This window comes from Scyliorhinus torazame, chromosome 19, assembly GCF_047496885.1.
Source record: "Scyliorhinus torazame isolate Kashiwa2021f chromosome 19, sScyTor2.1, whole genome shotgun sequence".
NCBI lineage: Eukaryota > Metazoa > Chordata > Chondrichthyes > Carcharhiniformes > Scyliorhinidae > Scyliorhinus > Scyliorhinus torazame.
Window position 1 is genome coordinate 1,899,819 of NC_092725.1, and position 21,307 is coordinate 1,921,125.

Here is a 21,307-nt window from a genome sequence, read left to right on the forward strand (position 1 = left end):
ACCAGTAGCGCAACTCCGCCTCCCCTTTTACATCCCCCTCTATCCCGCCTGAAACATCTAAATCCTGGAACGTTTAGCTGCCAATCCTGCCCTTCCCTCAACCAGGTCTCTGTAATGGCAACAACATCATAGTTCCAAGTACTAATCCAAGCTCTAAGTTCATCTGCCTTACCCGTAATACTTCTTGCATTAAAACATGTGCACTTCAGGCCACCAGACCCGCTGTGTTCAGCAACTTCTCCCTGTCTGCTCTGCCTCAGAGCCCCACTGTCCCTATTCCCTAGTTCTCCCTCAATGCTCTCACCTTCTGACCTATTGCTCTCGTGCCCACCCCCCTGCCATACTAGTGTAAACCCTCCCGTGTGACACTAGCAAACCTCGCGGCCAGGATATTTATGCCTCTCCGGTTTAGATGCAACCCGTCCTTCTTATACAGGTCACACCTGCCCCAGAAGAGCTCCCAGTGGTCCAGATAATGGAAACCCTCCCTCCTACACCAGCTGTTTAGCCACGTGTTTAGCTGCTCTATCTTCCTATTTCTAGCCTCACTGGCACGTGGCACAGGGAGTAATCCCGAGATTACAACCCTCGAGGTCCTGTCTTTTAACTTTCTGCCTAGCTCCCTGAACTCCTGCTGCAGGACCTCATGCCCCTTCCTGCCTATGTCGTTAGTACCAATATGTACAACGACCTCTGCCTGTTTGCTCTCCCCCTTCAGGATACCCTCTACCCGTTCGGAGACATCCTGGACCCTGGCACCAGGGAGGCAACATATCATCCTGGAGTCTCTTTCACGTCCACAGAAGCGCCTATCTGTGCCCCTGACTATAGAGTCCCCTATTACTATTACTCTTCTGCGCTTTGACCCTCCCTTCTGAACATCAGAGCCAGCCGTGGTGCCACTGCTCTGGCTGCTGCTGTTTTCCCCTGATAGGCTATCCCCCCCGACAGTATCCAAAGGGGTATACCTGTTCGAGAGGGGGACAACCACAGGGGATTCCTGCACTGACTGCCTGCCCTTTCTGGTGGTCACCCATCTCTCTGCCTGCACCTTGGGTTTGACCACATTTACATAACTGCGATCTATGACGCTTTCCGCCACCTGCATGCTCCTCAGTGCATCCAATTGCTGCTCCAACCGAACCATGCGGTCTGTGAGGAGCTCCAGTTGGGTGCACTTTCTGCAGATGAAGCCATCCGGGACTCTGGAAGCCTCCCGGACCTGCCACATCTCACAGTCGGAGCACAGCACCCCTCTAACTGACATTGCGTCAATTAATTAAAATTTAAATTAAAATTAAGTTTAAGCATTACTTAGTGTTGTATTCTTTGGGGGTTGTATTTGAATTGATGGTTGCTAAGATGTTCACTGTATGTTTTAAAAAGGTTAACTGTGTTCATAGAATAAACATTGTTTTGCTTTAAAAAATACTTTTCCATTTCTGCTGTCCCACACCTGTAGAGTGGGCCGTGTGCTCCCCATACCACAATCTAGTAAAAGTTGTGGGTCAGGGGAACTCCATGGTACACTTTGAGGTCCTCTAAACCTGGGCCATGACAACAGTAACCTGGGTTCAGAGCAGTGGGGGTGTATTTGACCACAGGCAGCCTGTGTGATTAAAGGGACTTTGTACTAATGAGACCATTGTAGCTTAAAGAGTACTTTGTGTTAAGCTAAGGGGCCAGTGAAGGGGGACTGTATCACAATCTATTTTTTTCCATGTTTAATAAATATTTTTTGTTGGTAAAGCTAATTAGTCATCCTGTGAGTCAGTTCCTCTGCCTTTCATACAAAAAGTGAAAGTTATTTGGTCTATTGAGCCCGGGTTCCATTCTGGCACCTTCCCGTCCAGTTCTACCGCCAACTGGGATTGTGACAGGTCATTGGTTCTTTCGCCAATCACCTTAACAATAAACAGAAATGCCTGGAAACGTCCCGCAGCTAACGGGGGGGGGGGGGGGGGGGAGAAGTAGAGATGACGTGGGCGAACACAGCGGCACTGGGGACATTCCGCGGCAAAGGGGATTTTGGCGGGCCGAGGTCACGTTTTTCTGATTTCCACCGCCCCTCACCAGTGACATCACCAGGTCCCCGTGGGAACCTCGCTTAAATTAATTTCAATAAATTAATATATGCCTGAGGGGCTTCCCCACCAGTTGTTTTCCCCCCCTCGATAAAGAGCCCCCCCCCTCCTTTCGCAGACGTGACGTCACGCCAAGGGGATTTACAACAGCTTCCACAGAATGTGAAGCGATTGAGGGGGACCCGCTGGTTGGGGGGGGGAGTGGGACCCGCTGGGGGGGGGGGGGGTGGGGGACCCGCTGGATGGGGGGGGTGGGGGACCCGCTGAGTGGGGGAGAGGGTGCTCTGTAGGGGGTGTGCTTTTTGGGGGGGGGCGGGGTTGTGAGGGAAGGAGGGACATTGTCAGGCAATTCCCTGGCATTTCTAACACAAATGGGGCCTCCCCCGAAATCTCGAAGCCGGATCTCTGTGGAGCCAACGTTACCGGCCGAATCGGACCCCGTCCTGCCAGACAGCACAAACCAGGCTCCCGATTCTCTGTACACACCCTCTGCGGACAACTACATCCTGCCCACCCGCCCGCCCCAGCCAGCATAGCGCCAAACACCCGTCAATGTTTTGAGATGAGTGTGGGATCCTCTTCACAAACTGTTCACTGAGGTTTTGTTAAGCAAAGGGATCTGGGCCAAAGGCAGGTTTATGGAGTTAGGCAACAGATAGACCATGTTCTCAGTGACTGATGGGACAGGCTCGAGGGGCTGAATGGCCTCCTCCTGCTCCAATGTACGTCTTTTGGCTGCTCGTTGAGCCAATAGGAAGGGCTTTGCTCCTCCAATTCTATCCAATGAAAGTGAATCCTCAAGGAAGCGACCCTGGGGAAGTATTAAGAGGAAATAAGGAAGTGGCGGGTGAATGAGTGGGTGAATAGAGCTTGGAGCGGGTGTTTTGAGCAGGTGAATTGAACGGGTGAATTGAGCGGGTGAATTGAGCGGGTTTTTGGGCGGGTGAATTGAGCGGATGTATTGAGTGGGTGAATTGAGCGGGTGAATTGGGCGGGTGAATTGAGCGGGTTTTATGGGCGGGTCAATTTGGCAGGTGATTTGAGCGGGTGAATTGAGCGGGTGAATTGAGCGGGTGAATTGAGCGGGTGAATTGAGCGGGTGAATTGTGCGGGTGAATTGAGCGGGTGAATTGAGCGGGTGAATTGAGCGGGTGAATTGAGCGGGTGAATTGTGTGGGTGAATTGAGCGGGCGGATTGAGCGGGTGAATTGAGCGGGTGAATTGAGAGGGTGAATTGAGCTGGTGAATTGAGCGGGTGAATTGAGCGGGTGAATTGACCGGGCGGATTGAGCGGGTGAATTGAGAGGGTGAATTGAGCGAGTGAATTGAGCGGGCGAATTGAGCAGGTGAATTGAGCGGGTGTTTTGGGCAGGTGAATTGAGTGGGTGAATTGAGTGGGTGAATTGAGCGGGCGAATTGAGCGGGCGAATTGAGTGGGTTTTTTGGTGGGTGAATTGACCGGGTGACTTGAGCGGGTGTTTTTGGCAGGTGAATTGAGCGGGTGAATTGAGCGGGCGAATTGAGAGGGTGAATTGAGCACGTGAATTGAGCGGGTGAATTGACCAGGCGGATTGAGCAGGTGAATTGAGAGGGTGAATTGAGTGGGTGAATTGAGCGGGCGAATTGTGCGGGTGAATTGAGCGGGTGTTTTGGGCAGGTGAATTGAGCGGGTGAATTGAGTGGGCGAATTGAGCGGGTGAATTGAGTGAGTTTTTTGGTGGGTGAATTGAGTGGGTGACTTGAGCAGGTGAATTGAGTGGGTGAATTGAGTGGGTGAATTGGGCGGGTGAATTGAGCGGGTGAATTGAGCAGGTCAATTGAGCAGGTGAATTGAGCGGGTGAATTGAGTGGGTGCATTTGGCGGGTTAAATGAGCAGGTGAATTGAGCGGGTGAATTGAGCGGGCGAATTGAGCGGGTGAATTGAACGAGTTTTTGGGCGGGTGAATTGCGCGGGTGAATTAAGCGGGTGAATTAAATGGGTGAATTGAGCGGGTGACTTGGGTGGGTGAATTGAGCGGGTGAATTGAGCAGGTCAATTGAGCAGGTGAATTGAGCGGGTGCATTTGGCGGGTTATATGAGCGGGTGAATTGAGCGAGTGAATTGAGCGGGTGAATTGAACGGGTTTTTGGGCGGGTGAATTGCGCAGGTAAATTGCGCGGGTGAATTGAGCGGGTGAATTGAGTGGGTGAATTGAGTAGGTGAATTGAGCGGGTGATTTGAGCGGGTGAATTGAGCAGGTGAATTGAACGGGTGAATTGAGCGGGTAATTTGAGCGGGTGATTTCAGCGGGTGAATTGAGTGGGTGAATTGAGCGGGTGATTTGAGCGGGTGAATTGAGCAGGTGACTTGAGCGGGTAAATTGAGCGGGTGATTTGAGCGGGTGATTTGAGTGGGTGAATTGAGTGGGTGATTTGAGCGGGTGAATTGAGTGGGTGAATTGAGCGGGTGAATTGAACGGGTGAATTGAGTGGGCGAATTGAGCGGGTGAATTGGGCAGGTGAGTTGAGCGGGTGAATTGAGCGGGTGGTTTGAGCGGGTGAATTGAGCGGGTGAATTGAGCGGGTGGATTGAGCGGTGAATTGAGCGGGTGAATTGAGCGGGCGAATTGAGCGGGTGAATTGAGCGGGTGAATTGAGCCGGTGAATTGAGCGGGTGAATTGAGCGGGTGATTTGAGCGGGTGAATTGAGTGGGTGAATTGAGTGGCTGAATTGAGCAGGTGAATTGAGCGGGTGAATTGAGCGGTTGAATTGAGCGGGTGAATTGAGCGGGTGAATTGAGCGGGTGAATTGAGCGGGGGATTTGAGCGGGTGATTTGAGCGGGTGAATTGAGCGGGTAAATTGAGCGGGTGAATTAAGCGGGTGAATTGAGCTGGAGAATTGAGCGGGTGAATTGAGCGGGTGAATTGGCCGGGCGGATTGAGTGGGTGAATTGAGAGGGTGAATTGAGCGAGTGAATTGAGCGGGCGAATTGAGTGGGTGAATTGAGCAGGTGTTTTGGGCAGGTGAATTGAGCGGGTGCACTGAGTGGGTGAATTGAGCGGGTGAATTGAGCGGGTGATTTGAGCAGGTGATTTGAGCGGGTGATTTGAGCGGGTGATTTGAGCGGGTGAATTGAGCGGGTAAATTGAGCGGGTGAATTGAGCGGGTGAATTGAGCTGGTGAATTGAGCGGGTGAATTGAGCAAGTGAATTGACCGGGCGGATTGAGCGGGTGAATTGAGAGGGTGAATTGAGCGAGTGAATTGAGCGGGCGAATTGAGTGGGTGAATTGAGCGGGTGTTTTGGGCAGGTGAATTGAGCGGGTGCACTGAGCGGGCGAATTGAGCGGGCGAATTGAGTGGTTTTTTTGGTGGGTGAATTGACCGGGTGACTTGAGCGGGCAAATTGAGAGGGTGAATTGAGCTGGTGAATTGAGCGCGTGAATTGAGCAGGTGAATTGACCGGGCGGATTGAGCGGGTGAATTGAGAGGGTGAATTGACCAGGTGAATTTAGCGGGCAAATTGACTGGGCGGATTGAGCGGGTGAATTGCGAGGGTGAATTGAGCGAGTGAATTGAGCGGGCATTTTGTGCAGGTGAATTGAGCGGGTGCATTGAACGGATGAATTGAGCGGGCGAATTGAGTGGGTTTTTTGGTGGGTGAATTGACCGGGTGGCTTGAGCGGGTGTTTTTGGCAGGTGAACTGAGCGGGTGAAGTGAGCGGGCAAATTGAGAGGGTGAATTGAGCTGGTGAATTGAGCGGGTGAATTGAGCAGGTGGATTGAGTGGGTGAATTGAGAGGGTGAATTGAGCGGGTGAATTGAGCCGGCGAACTGCGCGGGTGAATTGAGCGGGTGTTTTGGGCAGGTGAATTGAGCAGGTGAATTGAGCGGGCGAATTGAGCGGGCGAATTGAGTGTGTTTTTTGGTGGGTGAATTGACCGGGTGACTTGAGCAGGTGAATTGAGTGGGTGAATTGAGCAGGTGAATTGAGCGGGTGAATTGAGCAGGTGAATTGAGCGGGTGAATTGAGCGGTGAACTGAGCGGGTGAATTGAGCAGGTGAATTGAGCGGGTGAATAGAGCGGGTGAATTGAGCCGGTGAATTGAGCGGGTGTATTGAGCGGGTGATATGAGCGGATGAATTGAGTGGGTGAATTGAGTGGGTGAATTGAGCGGGTGAATTGAGCGGTTGAATTGAGCGGTTGAATTGAGCGGGTGAATTGAGCGGGTGAATTGAGCGGGTGATTTGAGCGGGTGATTTGAGCGGGTGGTTTGAGGTTGTGAATTGAGCGGGTAAATTGAGCGGGTGAATTAAGTGGGTGAATTGAGCTGGTGAATTGAGCGGGTGAATTGAGCGGGTGAATTGATCGGGCGGATTGAGCGGGTGAATTGAGAGGGTGAATTGAGCGAGTGAATTGAGCGGGCGAATTGAGCGGGTGAATTGAGCGGGTGTTTTGGGCAGGTGAATTGAGCGGGTGCACTGAGCGGGTGAATTGAGCGGGTGAATTGAGCGGGTGATTTGAGCGGGTGAATTGAGCAGGTGAATTGAGCGGGTGAATTGAGTGGGTGAATTGACCGGGCGGATTGAGCGGGTGAATTGAGAGGGTGAATTGAGCGAGTGAATTTAGCGGGCGAATTGAGCGGGTGAATTGAGCGGGTGTTTTGGGCAGGTGAATTGAGCGGGCGAATTGAGCGGGCGAATTGAGTGTGTTTTTTGGTGGGTGAATTGACCGGGTGACTTGAGCAGGTGAATTGAGTGGGTGAATTGAGCGGGTGAATTGAGCGGGTGATTTGAGCAGGTGAATTGAGCGGGTGAATTGAGCGGTGAATTGAGCGGGTGAATTGAGTGGGTGAATTGAGCGGGTGAATAGAGCGGGTGAATTGAGCCGGTGAATTGAGCGGGTGTATTGAGCGGGTGATATGAGCGGGTGAATTGAGTGGGTGAATTGAGTGGGTGAATTGAGCGGGTGAATTGAGCGGTTGAATTGAGCGGTTGAATTGAGCGGGTGAATTGAGCGGGTGAATTGAGCGGGTGATTTGAGCGGGTGATTTGAGCGGGTGGTTTGAGGTTGTGAATTGAGCGGGTAAATTGAGCGGGTGAATTAAGTGGGTGAATTGAGCTGGTGAATTGAGCGGGTGAATTGAGCGGGTGAATTGATCGGGCGGATTGAGCGGGTGAATTGAGAGGGTGAATTGAGCGAGTGAATTGAGCGGGCGAATTGAGCGGGTGAATTGAGCGGGTGTTTTGGGCAGGTGAATTGAGCGGGTGCACTGAGCGGGTGAATTGAGCGGGTGAATTGAGCGGGTGATTTGAGCGGGTGAATTGAGCAGGTGAATTGAGCGGGTGAATTGAGCGGGTGAATTGACCGGGCGGATTGAGCGGGTGAATTGAGAGGGTGAATTGAGAGGGTGAATTGAGCGAGTGAATTTAGCGGGCGAATTGAGCGGGTGAATTGAGCGGGTGTTTTGGGCAGGTGAATTGAGCGGGTGCACTGAGCGGGCGAATTGAGCGGGCGAATTGAGTGGGTTTTTTGGTGGGTGAATTGACCGGGTGACTTGAGCGGGCGAATTGAGAGGGTGAATTGAGCAGCTGAATTGACCAGGCGGATTGAGCGGGTGAATTGAGAGGGTGAATTGAGAGGGTGAATTGAGCGAGTGAATTTAGCGGGCGAATTGAGCGGGTGAATTGAGCGGGTGTTTTGGGCAGGTGAATTGAGCGGGTGCACTGAGCGGGCGAATTGAGCGGGCGAATTGAGTGGGTTTTTTGGTGGGTGAATTGACCGGGTGACTTGAGCGGGCGAATTGAGAGGGTGAATTGAGCAGCTGAATTGACCAGGCGGATTGAGCGGGTGAATTGAGAGGGTGAATTGACCGGGTGAATTTAGCGGGCAAATTGACTGGGCGGATGAATTTAGAGGGTGGATTGAGCGAGTGAATTGAGCGGGCGAATTGAGCGGGTGAATTGAGCGGGCGTTTTGGGCAGGTGAATTGAGCGGGTGAATTGAGCGGGTGCATTGAACGAGCGAATTGAGCGGGCGAATTGAGTGGGTTTTTTGGTGGGTGAATTGACCGGGTGACTTGAGCGGGTGTTTTTGGCAGGTGAATTGAGCGGGTGAATTGAACGGGCGAATTGAGAGGGTGAATTGAGCTGGTGAATTGAGCGGGTGAATTGACCGGGTGAATTGAGCGGGCGAATTGCACGGTTGAATTGAGCGGGTGTTTTGGGCAGGTGAATTGAGCAGGTGAATTGAGCGGGCGAATTGAGCAGGCAAATTGAGTGGGTTTTTTGGTGGGTGAATTGACCGGGTGACTTGAGCGGCTGAATTGAGTGGGTGAATTGAGTGGGTGAATTGGGCGTCTGAATTGAGCGGGTCAATTGAACAGGTCAATTGAGCAGGTGAATTGAGCGGGTGCATTTGGCGGGTTAAATGAGCAGGTGAATTGCGCGGGTGAATTGAGCGGGTGAATTGAGTGGGTGAATTGAGTAGGTGAATTGAGCGGGTGATTTGAGCGGGTGAATTGAGCAGGTGAATTGAACGGGTGAATTGAGCGGGTAATTTGAGCGGGTGATTTCAGCGGGTGAATTGAGTGGGTGAATTGAGCGGGTGATTTGAGCGGGTAAATTGAGCGGGTGATTTGAGCGGGTGATTTGAGTGGGTGAATTGAGTGGGTGATTTGAGCATGTGAATTGAGTGGGTGAATTGAGCGGGTGAATTGAACGGGTGAATTGAGTGGGCGAATTGAGCGGGTGAATTGGGCAGGTGAGTTGAGCGGGTGAATTGAGCGGGTGGTTTGAGCGGGTGAATTGAGCGGGTGGATTGAGCGGTGAATTGAGCGGGTGAATTGAGCGGGCGAATTGAGCGGGTGAATTGAGCGGGTGAATTGAGCGGGTGAATTGAGCGGGTGAATTGAGCGGGTGATTTGAGCGGGTGAATTGAGTGGGTGAATTGAGTGGCTGAATTGAGCAGGTGAATTGAGCGGGTGAATTGAGCGGTTGAATTGAGCGGGTGAATTGAGCGGGTGAATTGAGCGGGTGAATTGAGCGGGGGATTTGAGCGGGTGATTTGAGCGGGTGAATTGAGCGGGTAAATTGAGCGGGTGAATTAAGCGGGTGAATTGAGCTGGAGAATTGAGCGGGTGAATTGAGCGGGTGAATTGGCCGGGCGGATTGAGTGGGTGAATTGAGAGGGTGAATTGAGCGAGTGAATTGAGCGGGCGAATTGAGTGGGTGAATTGAGCAGGTGTTTTGGGCAGGTGAATTGAGCGGGTGCACTGAGTGGGTGAATTGAGCGGGTGAATTGAGCGGGTGATTTGAGCAGGTGATTTGAGCGGGTGATTTGAGCGGGTGATTTGAGCGGGTGAATTGAGCGGGTGAATTGAGCTGGTGAATTGAGCGGGTGAATTGAGCAAGTGAATTGACCGGGCGGATTGAGCGGGTGAATTGAGAGGGTGAATTGAGCGAGTGAATTGAGCGGGCGAATTGAGTGGGTGAATTGAGCGGGTGTTTTGGGCAGGTGAATTGAGCGGGTGCACTGAGCGGGCGAATTGAGCGGGCGAATTGAGTGGTTTTTTTGGTGGGTGAATTGACCGGGTGACTTGAGCGGGCAAATTGAGAGGGTGAATTGAGCTGGTGAATTGAGCGCGTGAATTGAGCAGGTGAATTGACCGGGCGGATTGAGCGGGTGAATTGAGAGGGTGAATTGACCAGGTGAATTTAGCGGGCAAATTGACTGGGCGGATTGAGCGGGTGAATTGAGAGGGTGAATTGAGCGAGTGAATTGAGCGGGCATTTTGTGCAGGTGAATTGAGCGGGTGCATTGAACGGATGAATTGAGCGGGCGAATTGAGTGGGTTTTTTGGTGGGTGAATTGACCGGGTGGCTTGAGCGGGTGTTTTTGGCAGGTGAACTGAGCGGGTGAATTGAGCGGGCAAATTGAGAGGGTGAATTGAGCTGGTGAATTGAGCGGGTGAATTGAGCAGGTGGATTGAGTGGGTGAATTGAGAGGGTGAATTGAGCGGGTGAATTGAGCCGGCGAACTGCGCGGGTGAATTGAGCGGGTGTTTTGGGCAGGTGAATTGAGCAGGTGAATTGAGCGGGCGAATTGAGCGGGCGAATTGAGTGTGTTTTTTGGTGGGTGAATTGACCGGGTGACTTGAGCAGGTGAATTGAGTGGGTGAATTGAGCGGGTGAATTGAGCGGGTGATTTGAGCGGGTGAATTGAGCAGGTGAATTGAGCGGGTGAATTGAGCGGTGAATTGAGCGGGTGAATTGAGCGGGTGAATTGAGCGGGTGAATAGAGCGGGTGAATTGAGCCGGTGAATTGAGCGGGTGTATTGAGCGGGTGATATGAGCGGATGAATTGAGTGGGTGAATTGAGTGGGTGAATTGAGCGGGTGAATTGAGCGGTTGAATTGAGCGGTTGAATTGAGCGGGTGAATTTAGCGGGTGAATTGAGCGGGTGATTTGAGCGGGTGATTTGAGCGGGTGGTTTGAGGTTGTGAATTGAGCGGGTAAATTGAGCGGGTGAATTAAGTGGGTGAATTGAGCTGGTGAATTGAGCGGGTGAATTGAGCGGGTGAATTGATCGGGCGGATTGAGCGGGTGAATTGAGAGGGCGAATTGAGCGAGTGAATTGAGCGGGCGAATTGAGCGGGTGAATTGAGCGGGTGTTTTGGGCAGGTGAATTGAGCGGGTGCACTGAGCGGGTGAATTGAGCGGGTGAATTGAGCGGGTGATTTGAGCGGGTGAATTGAGCAGGTGAATTGAGCGGGTGAATTGAGTGGGTGAATTGACCGGGCGGATTGAGCGGGTGAATTGAGAGGGTGAATTGAGCGAGTGAATTTAGCGGGCGAATTGAGCGGGTGAATTGAGCGGGTGTTTTGGGCAGGTGAATTGAGCGGGCGAATTGAGCGGGCGAATTGAGTGTGTTTTTTGGTGGGTGAATTGACCGGGTGACTTGAGCAGGTGAATTGAGTGGGTGAATTGAGCGGGTGAATTGAGCGGGTGATTTGAGCGGGTGAATTGAGCAGGTGAATTGAGCGGGTGAATTGAGCGGTGAATTGAGCGGGTGAATTGAGTGGGTGAATTGAGCGGGTGAATAGAGCGGGTGAATTGAGCCGGTGAATTGAGCGGGTGTATTGAGCGGGTGATATGAGCGGATGAATTGAGTGGGTGAATTGAGTGGGTGAATTGAGCGGGTGAATTGAGCGGTTGAATTGAGCGGTTGAATTGAGCGGGTGAATTGAGCGGGTGAATTGAGTGGGTGATTTGAGCGGGTGATTTGAGCGGGTGGTTTGAGGTTGTGAATTGAGCGGGTAAATTGAGCGGGTGAATTAAGTGGGTGAATTGAGCTGGTGAATTGAGCGGGTGAATTGAGCGGGTGAATTGATCGGGCGGATTGAGCGGGTGAATTGAGAGGGTGAATTGAGCGAGTGAATTGAGCGGGCGAATTGAGCGGGTGAATTGAGCGGGTGTTTTGGGCAGGTGAATTGAGCGGGTGCACTGAGCGGGTGAATTGAGCGGGTGAATTGAGCGGGTGATTTGAGCGGGTGAATTGAGCAGGTGAATTGAGCGGGTGAATTGAGCGGGTGAATTGACCGGGCGGATTGAGCGGGTGAATTGAGAGGGTGAATTGAGAGGGTGAATTGAGCGAGTGAATTTAGCGGGCGAATTGAGCGGGTGAATTGAGCGGGTGTTTTGGGCAGGTGAATTGAGCGGGTGCACTGAGCGGGCGAATTGAGCGGGCGAATTGAGTGGGTTTTTTGGTGGGTGAATTGACCGGGTGACTTGAGCGGGCGAATTGAGAGGGTGAATTGAGCAGCTGAATTGACCAGGCGGATTGAGCGGGTGAATTGAGAGGGTGAATTGACCGGGTGAATTTAGCGGGCAAATTGACTGGGCGGATGAATTTAGAGGGTGGATTGAGCGAGTGAATTGAGCGGGCGAATTGAGCGGGTGAATTGAGCGGGCGTTTTGGGCAGGTGAATTGAGCGGGTGAATTGAGCGGGTGCATTGAACGAGCGAATTGAGCGGGCGAATTGAGTGGGTTTTTTGGTGGGTGAATTGACCGGGTGACTTGAGCGGGTGTTTTTGGCAGGTGAATTGAGCGGGTGAATTGAACGGGCGAATTGAGAGGGTGAATTGAGCTGGTGAATTGAGCGGGTGAATTGACCGTGTGAATTGAGCGGGCGAATTGCACGGTTGAATTGAGCGGGTGTTTTGGGCAGGTGAATTGAGCAGGTGAATTGAGCGGGCGAATTGAGTGGGTGAATTGAGCAGGTGTTTTGGGCAGGTGAATTGAGCGGGTGCACTGAGTGGGTGAATTGAGCGGGTGAATTGAGCGGGTGATTTGAGCAGGTGATTTGAGCGGGTGATTTGAGCGGGTGATTTGAGCGGGTGAATTGAGCGGGTAAATTGAGCGGGTGAATTGAGCGGGTGAATTGAGCTGGTGAATTGAGCGGGTGAATTGAGCAAGTGAATTGACCGGGCGGATTGAGCGGGTGAATTGAGAGGGTGAATTGAGCGAGTGAATTGAGCGGGCGAATTGAGTGGGTGAATTGAGCGGGTGTTTTGGGCAGGTGAATTGAGCGGGTGCACTGAGCGGGCGAATTGAGCGGGCGAATTGAGTGGTTTTTTTGGTGGGTGAATTGACCGGGTGACTTGAGCGGGCAAATTGAGAGGGTGAATTGAGCTGGTGAATTGAGCGCGTGAATTGAGCAGGTGAATTGACCGGGCGGATTGAGCGGGTGAATTGAGAGGGTGAATTGACCAGGTGAATTTAGCGGGCAAATTGACTGGGCGGATTGAGCGGGTGAATTGAGAGGGTGAATTGAGCGAGTGAATTGAGCGGGCATTTTGTGCAGGTGAATTGAGCGGGTGCATTGAACGGATGAATTGAGCGGGCGAATTGAGTGGGTTTTTTGGTGGGTGAATTGACCGGGTGGCTTGAGCGGGTGTTTTTGGCAGGTGAACTGAGCGGGTGAATTGAGCGGGCAAATTGAGAGGGTGAATTGAGCTGGTGAATTGAGCGGGTGAATTGAGCAGGTGGATTGAGTGGGTGAATTGAGAGGGTGAATTGAGCGGGTGAATTGAGCCGGCGAACTGCGCGGGTGAATTGAGCGGGTGTTTTGGGCAGGTGAATTGAGCAGGTGAATTGAGCGGGCGAATTGAGCGGGTGAATTGAGCGGGTGATTTGAGCGGGTGATTTGAGCGGGTGAATTGAGCAGGTGAATTGAGCGGGTGAATTGAGCGGGTGATTTGAGCGGGTGAATTGAGCGGTTGAATTGAGCGGTTGAATTGAGCGGGTGAATTGAGCGGGTGAATTGAGCGGGTGATTTGAGCGGGTGATTTGAGCGGGTGGTTTGAGGTTGTGAATTGAGCGGGTAAATTGAGCGGGTGAATTAAGTGGGTGAATTGAGCTGGTGAATTGAGCGGGTGAATTGAGCGGGTGAATTGATCGGGCGGATTGAGCGGGTGAATTGAGAGGGTGAATTGAGCGAGTGAATTGAGCGGGCGAATTGAGCGGGTGAATTGAGCGGGTGTTTTGGGCAGGTGAATTGAGCGGGTGCACTGAGCGGGTGAATTGAGCGGGTGAATTGAGCGGGTGATTTGAGCGGGTGAATTGAGCAGGTGAATTGAGCGGGTGAATTGAGTGGGTGAATTGACCGGGCGGATTGAGCGGGTGAATTGAGAGGGTGAATTGAGCGAGTGAATTTAGCGGGCGAATTGAGCGGGTGAATTGAGCGGGTGTTTTGGGCAGGTGAATTGAGCGGGCGAATTGAGCGGGCGAATTGAGTGTGTTTTTGGTGGGTGAATTGACCGGGTGACTTGAGCAGGTGAATTGAGTGGGTGAATTGAGCGGGTGAATTGAGCGGGTGATTTGAGCGGGTGAATTGAGCAGGTGAATTGAGCGGGTGAATTGAGCGGTGAATTGAGCGGGTGAATTGAGTGGGTGAATTGAGCGGGTGAATAGAGCGGGTGAATTGAGCCGGTGAATTGAGCGGGTGTATTGAGCGGGTGATATGAGCGGATGAATTGAGTGGGTGAATTGAGTGGGTGAATTGAGCGGGTGAATTGAGCGGTTGAATTGAGCGGGTGAATTGAGCGGGTGAATTGAGCGGGTGATTTGAGCGGGTGATTTGAGCGGGTGGTTTGAGGTTGTGAATTGAGCGGGTAAATTGAGCGGGTGAATTAAGTGGGTGAATTGAGCTGGTGAATTGAGCGGGTGAATTGAGCGGGTGAATTGATCGGGCGGATTGAGCGGGTGAATTGAGAGGGTGAATTGAGCGAGTGAATTGAGCGGGCGAATTGAGCGGGTGAATTGAGCGGGTGTTTTGGGCAGGTGAATTGAGCGGGTGCACTGAGCGGGTGAATTGAGCGGGTGAATTGAGCGGGTGATTTGAGCGGGTGAATTGAGCAGGTGAATTGAGCGGGTGAATTGAGCGGGTGAATTGACCGGGCGGATTGAGCGGGTGAATTGAGAGGGTGAATTGAGAGGGTGAATTGAGCGAGTGAATTTAGCGGGCGAATTGAGCGGGTGAATTGAGCGGGTGTTTTGGGCAGGTGAATTGAGCGGGTGCACTGAGCGGGCGAATTGAGCGGGCGAATTGAGTGGGTTTTTTGGTGGGTGAATTGACCGGGTGACTTGAGCGGGCGAATTGAGAGGGTGAATTGAGCAGCTGAATTGACCAGGCGGATTGAGCGGGTGAATTGAGAGGGTGAATTGACCGGGTGAATTTAGCGGGCAAATTGACTGGGCGGATGAATTTAGAGGGTGGATTGAGCGAGTGAATTGAGCGGGCGAATTGAGCGGGTGAATTGAGCGGGCGTTTTGGGCAGGTGAATTGAGCGGGTGAATTGAGCGGGTGCATTGAACGAGCGAATTGAGCGGGCGAATTGAGTGGGTTTTTTGGTGGGTGAATTGACCGGGTGACTTGAGCGGGTGTTTTTGGCAGGTGAATTGAGCGGGTGAATTGAACGGGCGAATTGAGAGGGTGAATTGAGCTGGTGAATTGAGCGGGTGAATTGACCGGGTGAATTGAGCGGGCGAATTGCACGGTTGAATTGAGCGGGTGTTTTGGGCAGGTGAATTGAGCAGGTGAATTGAGCGGGCGAATTGAGCAGGCAAATTGAGTGGGTTTTTTGGTGGGTGAATTGACCGGGTGACTTGAGCGGCTGAATTGAGTGGGTGAATTGAGTGGGTGAATTGGGCGTGTGAATTGAGCGGGTCAATTGAACAGGTCAATTGAGCAGGTGAATTGAGCGGGTGCATTTGGCGGGTTAAATGAGCAGGTGAATTGAGCGGGTGAATTGAGCGGGCGAATTGAGCGGGTGAATTGAACGAGTTTTTGGGCGGGTGAATTGCGCGGGTGAATTGAGTGGGTGAATTTGGCGGGCGAATTGGGCGGGTGAATTGAGCGGGTGAATTGAGCAGGTCAATTGAGCAGGTGAATTGAGCGGGTGCATTTGGCGGGTTAAATGAGCGGGTGAATTGAGCGGGCAAATTGAGCGGGTGAATTGAACGGGTTTTTGGGTGGGTAAATTGTGCGGGTAAATTGCGCGGGTGAATTGAGCGGGTGAATTGAGTGGGTGAATTGAGTGGGTGAATTGAACGGGTGAATTGAGTGGGTGAATTGAGTGGGTGAATTGAGCGGGTGAATTGAGCTGGTGAATTGAGCGGGTAACTTGAGCGGGTGAATTGAGCGGGTGAATTGAGTGGGTGAATTGAGCGGGTGATTTGAGCGGGTGAATTGAGCTGGTGAATTGAGCGGGTGAATTGAGCGGGTGATTTGAGCGGGTGATTTGAGCGGGTGAATTGAGCGGGTGAATTGAGCAGGTGATTTGAGCGGGTGAATTGAGCTGGCGAATTGAGTGGGTGAATTGAGCGGGTGAACTGTACGGGTGAATTGAGCGGGTGAATTGAGCGGGTGAATTGGGCGGGTGAATTGAGTGGGTGAATTGAGCGGGTGATTTGAGCGGGTGAATTGAGCTGGTGAATTGAGCGGGTGAATTGAGCAGGTGAATTGAGCGGGTGATTTGAGCGGGTGAATTGAGCGGGTGAATTGAGCAGGTGATTTGAGCGGGTGAATTGAGCTGGCGAATTGAGTGGGTGAATTGAGCGGGTGAACTGTACGGGTGAATTGAGCGGGTGAATTGAGCGGGTGAATTGGGCGGGTGAATTGAGCGGGTGAATTGAGCGGGTGAATTGAGCGGGTGAATTGAGTGGGTGAATTGAGCGGGTGATTTGAGTGGGTGAATTGAGCGGGTGATTTGAGCGGGTGAATTGAGCGGGTGAATTGAGCGGGTGAATTGAGCGGGTGATTTGAGCGGGTGATTTGAGCGGGTGATTTGAGCGGGTGAATTGAGCGGGTGAATTGAGGGGTGATTTGAGTGGGTGATTTGAGCGGGTGATTTGAGCGGGTGAATTGAGCGGGTGAATTGAATCTCCTCACTGCCCAAGGCACTGGTGCCCATCCCAGGAAATAATTGTCAAGAGGTGACAAAGAGGACGGAGCTTGAAACATTTACAATCGCCAGGGAGAGGGTAGTGAGAAAATTATTGGAACTCAAAGCTGACATCCCGGCCCCCTATCCTCCTCCTTCTCCCCCCCCCCCACCCCCCCCAGGGCTGATGGCCAGCACCCCAGGGTGACCCCAGGGAGATAGTCAATGCACCGGGTGAAATGGAAGGTATGAAGGTTCAGTGGATTGGCCACCCTCATTTGTCCCTCAGTGTCCAAAGCTGGGGTGAAGGGGCTAGGGTGGGGATTGGGCCTGGGAAGGGTGTGCTGTTTCGGTGGGTCGGTGCAGACTCGATGGGCCGAATGGCTTTCTCTGCTCTGCACAGATTCTATGAAGGGTGATGAAGACTGAAGAGAATTTCTTCCCTCAAGGGGATGGTCATTCTGTGGAAGGCGCGCGCGGTGGAGGCTGCTATGCCCAGAATAAATGCAAGGCCGAGTTAGACAGTTGTGATCGAAGACCATGGAGAGCGGGGGAGACGGGGGACAGGGGAGGGGGGGTGGAGTGTGGGTGGGGCGGGGCTGCGCGATGAAGGCCACAACCAGATCACCACGATCTCATCGAATAGCAGAGCACTCTCCGGGACCGAATGACACTCCCAGATACTTGTGTTTTTGGTCATGACGTGATGCGTTAAGGTGGAGATAACGATCGTTACTTCAGACTTCCTGTTGAGTGTTTCGGTGAAACAGGAAAGGGGCTGATTCTCGGAACTTAATTGCAACCTGCATTACTGCAAAACCCATCCTTAAGGGTAAAGCGTAGCTGAGACAGAACTGCGGCGTGGCCAAGTGCTTCGGTAAGTCCACTCTATCCCAGGCTGTGAGGAGGTCAGCGAGGGACATCTGCTCCCCACTGAATTTGGAAATGTATCTTCAATCAGGGTGGTTACAGAGAGCGGGAACTGAGAGTACGGAATACAGTGAGAGATAGGTAAAGAGTGAGAGAGAGAGAGAGAGAGAGGCAGAGAACGAGGGGGAGAGACATAGAGAGCGAGTGAGCGACAGAGAGGGAAATAGAGTTAGTGAATGAGAGACAGAGAGAGAGAGAGAGCAAGAGACACAGAAAGATAGAGAACAAGAGAGAGACAGAATGGGAGTCAGAGAACGAGAGGAAAAGAGACAGAGAATGAGAGAGTGATAAAGAGCTAGAGAGAGACAGAGTGAGAGAAAATGAGCAAAGAGAAAGAGAGAGGGAGAGAGAGAGAGAGAGACAGGTACCAAGAACAAGGAACAGTGAGAGGCAGATAGGGGAGAGAGAAATGGAGAGATAGAAAGAGTGCGGCAGTGCTAAACAGCAGAGACTGAGACACAGTGAGAGTTTTGGAGGGACAAGTTAGGGCGGGGGTGGTGGTGGTGGTTGGGGGGGGGGGTTGCGGAGGAACTTTCACAAAAATTAGGAGATAATTCACCCTTTGTAAAATAGGAAGGGTGAGAATGAGGAAGCGATGGAGATAGGGAACTGTTTGTGAGCCAGAGGCAGACAAAGAGGAACAAATGGAGAGGAGAGATAGAGGGAGAGAGACAGAGAGAGAGAGAGAGAGGCAGAGTGAGACAGAGAGAGAGAGAGATGGTGGCAGAGAGAGACAAAGAGGAAGAGATAGAGAGAGACAGAGAGAGAGCGAGAGGGAGATAGAGGCAGAGAAAGAGGGAGAGACAGAGCAGGAGAGATAGAGATAGAGTCAGAGAGGGAGAGACAGAGACAGAGAGGGAGAGGGAGAGACAGAGAGATAGACAGAGAGAGAGACAGAGAGAGAGCGAGACAGAGAGAGAGAGACGGAAAGAAAGAGGGAGAGATAGAGACTAGAGGGAGAGGGAGAGACAGAGAGGGAGAAACAGAGAGACGGAGAGACAGAGAGAGGGAGACGGAAAGAGAGAGGGAGAGCCAGAGAGGGAGAGAAAGAGAGAGACAGAGCGGAGGAGAGAGAGACAGAGAGTCAGAAAGGGAGAGATAGAGACAGAAAGGGAGAGGGAGAGACAGAGAGGGAGAGACAGAGAGACCGAGGGAGACACAGATAGAGACAGAGAGAGAGAGAGGCAGAGAGAGACAGGCAGAGATGGAGTATCAAGACTATCTCGGGCCATTGATTTTTTTTGCACTAACAGGGCCGGATGTGGTTTAGTTATAATTCGAAGAATTGCTGTTCTCTGTGGTGTCACGTTTCGCAAGGTTTTGTTTTGGGGGAGAAAGGGTTGGAGGGTTGGAGATGGGGTCTGGTGTAAGCTGTGCGGGATTTTAAAAATATATATTTTTATTCTCCTTTTTCACATTTTCTCCCCAATTTACACCCAACAATAAACAATAATCAGTAACGAATGTAACATCAATTACGTCAATCCCCATATCAGTAACGATCCCATCCTCCCACCAAACCCCAGACATTAGCCCGCATGTTAACTTAAACAAATGACACAAAGGAATCGGGAACCACCCATAGTCACCATTAACACCCATCGCCCCCCTCCCCCCAATCCATCGCCCCCCTCCCCCCAACCCATCGCCCCCCTCCCCCAACCCTCCCAGCCTCCCCCCAACCCTCCCAGCCTCCCCCAACCCTCCCAGCCTCCCCCCAACACTCCCAGCCTCCCCCAACCCTCCCAGCCTCCCCCAACCCTCCCAGCCTCCCCCCAACCCTCCCAGCCTCCCCCAACCCTCCCAGCCTCCCCCCAACACTCCCAGCCTCCCCCAACCCTCCCAGCCTCCCCCCAACCCTCCCAGCCTCCCCCAACCCTCCCAGCCTCCCCCAACCCTCCCCCAACCCTCCCAGCCTCCCCCCAACCCTCCCAGCCTCCCCCAACCCTCCCAGCCTCCCCCCAACCCTCCCAGCCTCCCCCAACCCTCCCAGCCTCCCCCCAACCCTCCCAGCCTCCCCCAACCCTCCCAGCCTCCCCCCAACCCTCCCAGCCTCCCCCCAACCCTCCCAGCCTCCCCCCAACCCTCCCAGCCTCCCCAACCCTCCCAGCCTCCCCCCAACCCTCCCAGCCTCCCCCCAACCCTCCCAGCCTCCCCCCAACCCTCCCAGCCTCCCCCAACCCTCCCAGCCTCCCCCAACCCTCCCCCAACCCTCCCAGCCTCCCCCCAGCCCTCCCAGCCTCCCCCAACCCTCCCAGCCTCCCCCCAACCCTCCCAGCCTCCCCCAACCCTCCCAGCCTCCCCCCAACCCTCCCAGCCTCCCCCCAACCCTCCCAGCCTCCCCCAACCCTCCCAGCCTCCCCCCAACCCTCCCCCCAACCCTCCTAGCCTCCCCCCAACCCTCCCAGCCTCCCCCCCCTCTTAGTGTTCGATGTGATCCAATTCTCAAAAGTATATAATGAAAAAATGAACGGAAATGAAAATCGCTTATTGTCACAAGTAGGCTTCAAATGAAGTTACTGTGAAAAGCCCCTAGTCGCCACATTCCAGCGCCTGTTCGGGGAGGCTGGTACGGGAATTGAACCGTGCTGCTGGCCTGCCTTGGGCTTCTTTCAAAGCCAGCGATTTAGCCCTGTGCTAAACCATCCCCTTAACGAATAACGACCATGAATTGTAGAACCCTCCGTCCTTCCCCTCAGTTCAAACTTAACCTTCTCAAGCGTCAAGAATTCTAGCGCCCCCCCCCCCCCCCCCCCCCCCCCCCGGCCCTCTCTCCGCCACCCCCCCCCCCCGCCACGCCAGGGCACAGGGTGGAGAGGTTGATCTCCACCCTAACAGGATCCGCCTTCGGGCGTAAGCTGTGAGGGTTTGTAGGTTTGTTGGTGAAGTTATTGCACCGTAAACCTCGCCGTTGTGTCTGAACAATTGCAGCTCGCCCAGCGAGAGGGACAGCCTGTCACTCCTGCCAGAGGGCGGAGGTTTGAGGGACGGAGGGAGGAGAATGTGGAGGCGGGGCGTGGGGGAGATAGAGAGAGGGACTGGGATAGAGAGAGAGAGAGACTGGGATAGAGAGAGAGAGAGACTGGGATAGAGAGAGAGAGACTGGGATAGAGAAAGAGAGGGACTGGGATAGAGAGAGAGAGAGAGACTGGGATAGAGAGAGAGAGAGACTGGGATAGAGAGAGAGCGAGACTGGGATAGAGAGAGAGAGAGAGACTGGGATAGAGAGAGAGAGAGAGAGACTGGGATAGAGAGAGAGAGAGACTGGGATAGAGAGAGAGAGAGAGACTGGGATAGAGAGAGAGAGAGACTGGGATAGAGAGAGAGAGAGACTGGGATAGAGAGAGAGAGAGACTGGGATAGAGCGAGAGAGACTGGGATAGAGAGAGAGAGAGACTGGGATAGAGAGAGAGAGAGACTGGGATAGAGAGAGAGACTGGGATAGAGAGAGAGAGAGAGAGACTGGGATAGAGAGAGAGAGAGACTGGGATAGAGAGAGAGAGAGACTGGGATAGAGAGAGAGAGAGACTGGGATAGAGAGAGAGAGAGACTGGGATAGAGAGAGAGAGACTGGGATAGAGAGAGAGAGAGACTGGGATAGAGAGAGAGAGAGACTGGGATAGAGAGAGAGACTGGGATAGAGAGAGAGAGAGGACTGGGATAGAGAGAGAGAGACTGGGATAGAGAGAGAGAGAGACTGGGATAGAGAGAGAGAGAGACTGGGATAGAGAGAGAGAGAGAGACTGGGATAGAGAGAGAGAGGGACTGGGATAGAGAGAGAGAGAGAGACTGGGATAGAGAGAGAGAGAGACTGGGATAGAGAGAGAGAGAGAGACTGGGATAGAGAGAGAGAGAGAGACTGGGATAG

General features: G+C 52.9%; 1 protein-coding gene across 1 annotated transcript in view; it reads right to left on the reverse strand.

Annotated features, from left to right (window-relative positions):
- Window positions 1-2,664: 2,664 nt before the first annotated feature.
- The window catches only part of LOC140396604 (serine/threonine-protein kinase TAO2-like), a 147,608-nt gene continuing 128,965 nt past the window's right edge, over window positions 2,665-21,307 (reverse strand). The window contains exon 6 of the mRNA XM_072485400.1: window positions 2,665-2,895. Within this exon, the coding sequence (XP_072341501.1) occupies window positions 2,665-2,895 (231 nt within the window). The remainder of the gene's footprint in view (window positions 2,896-21,307) is intronic.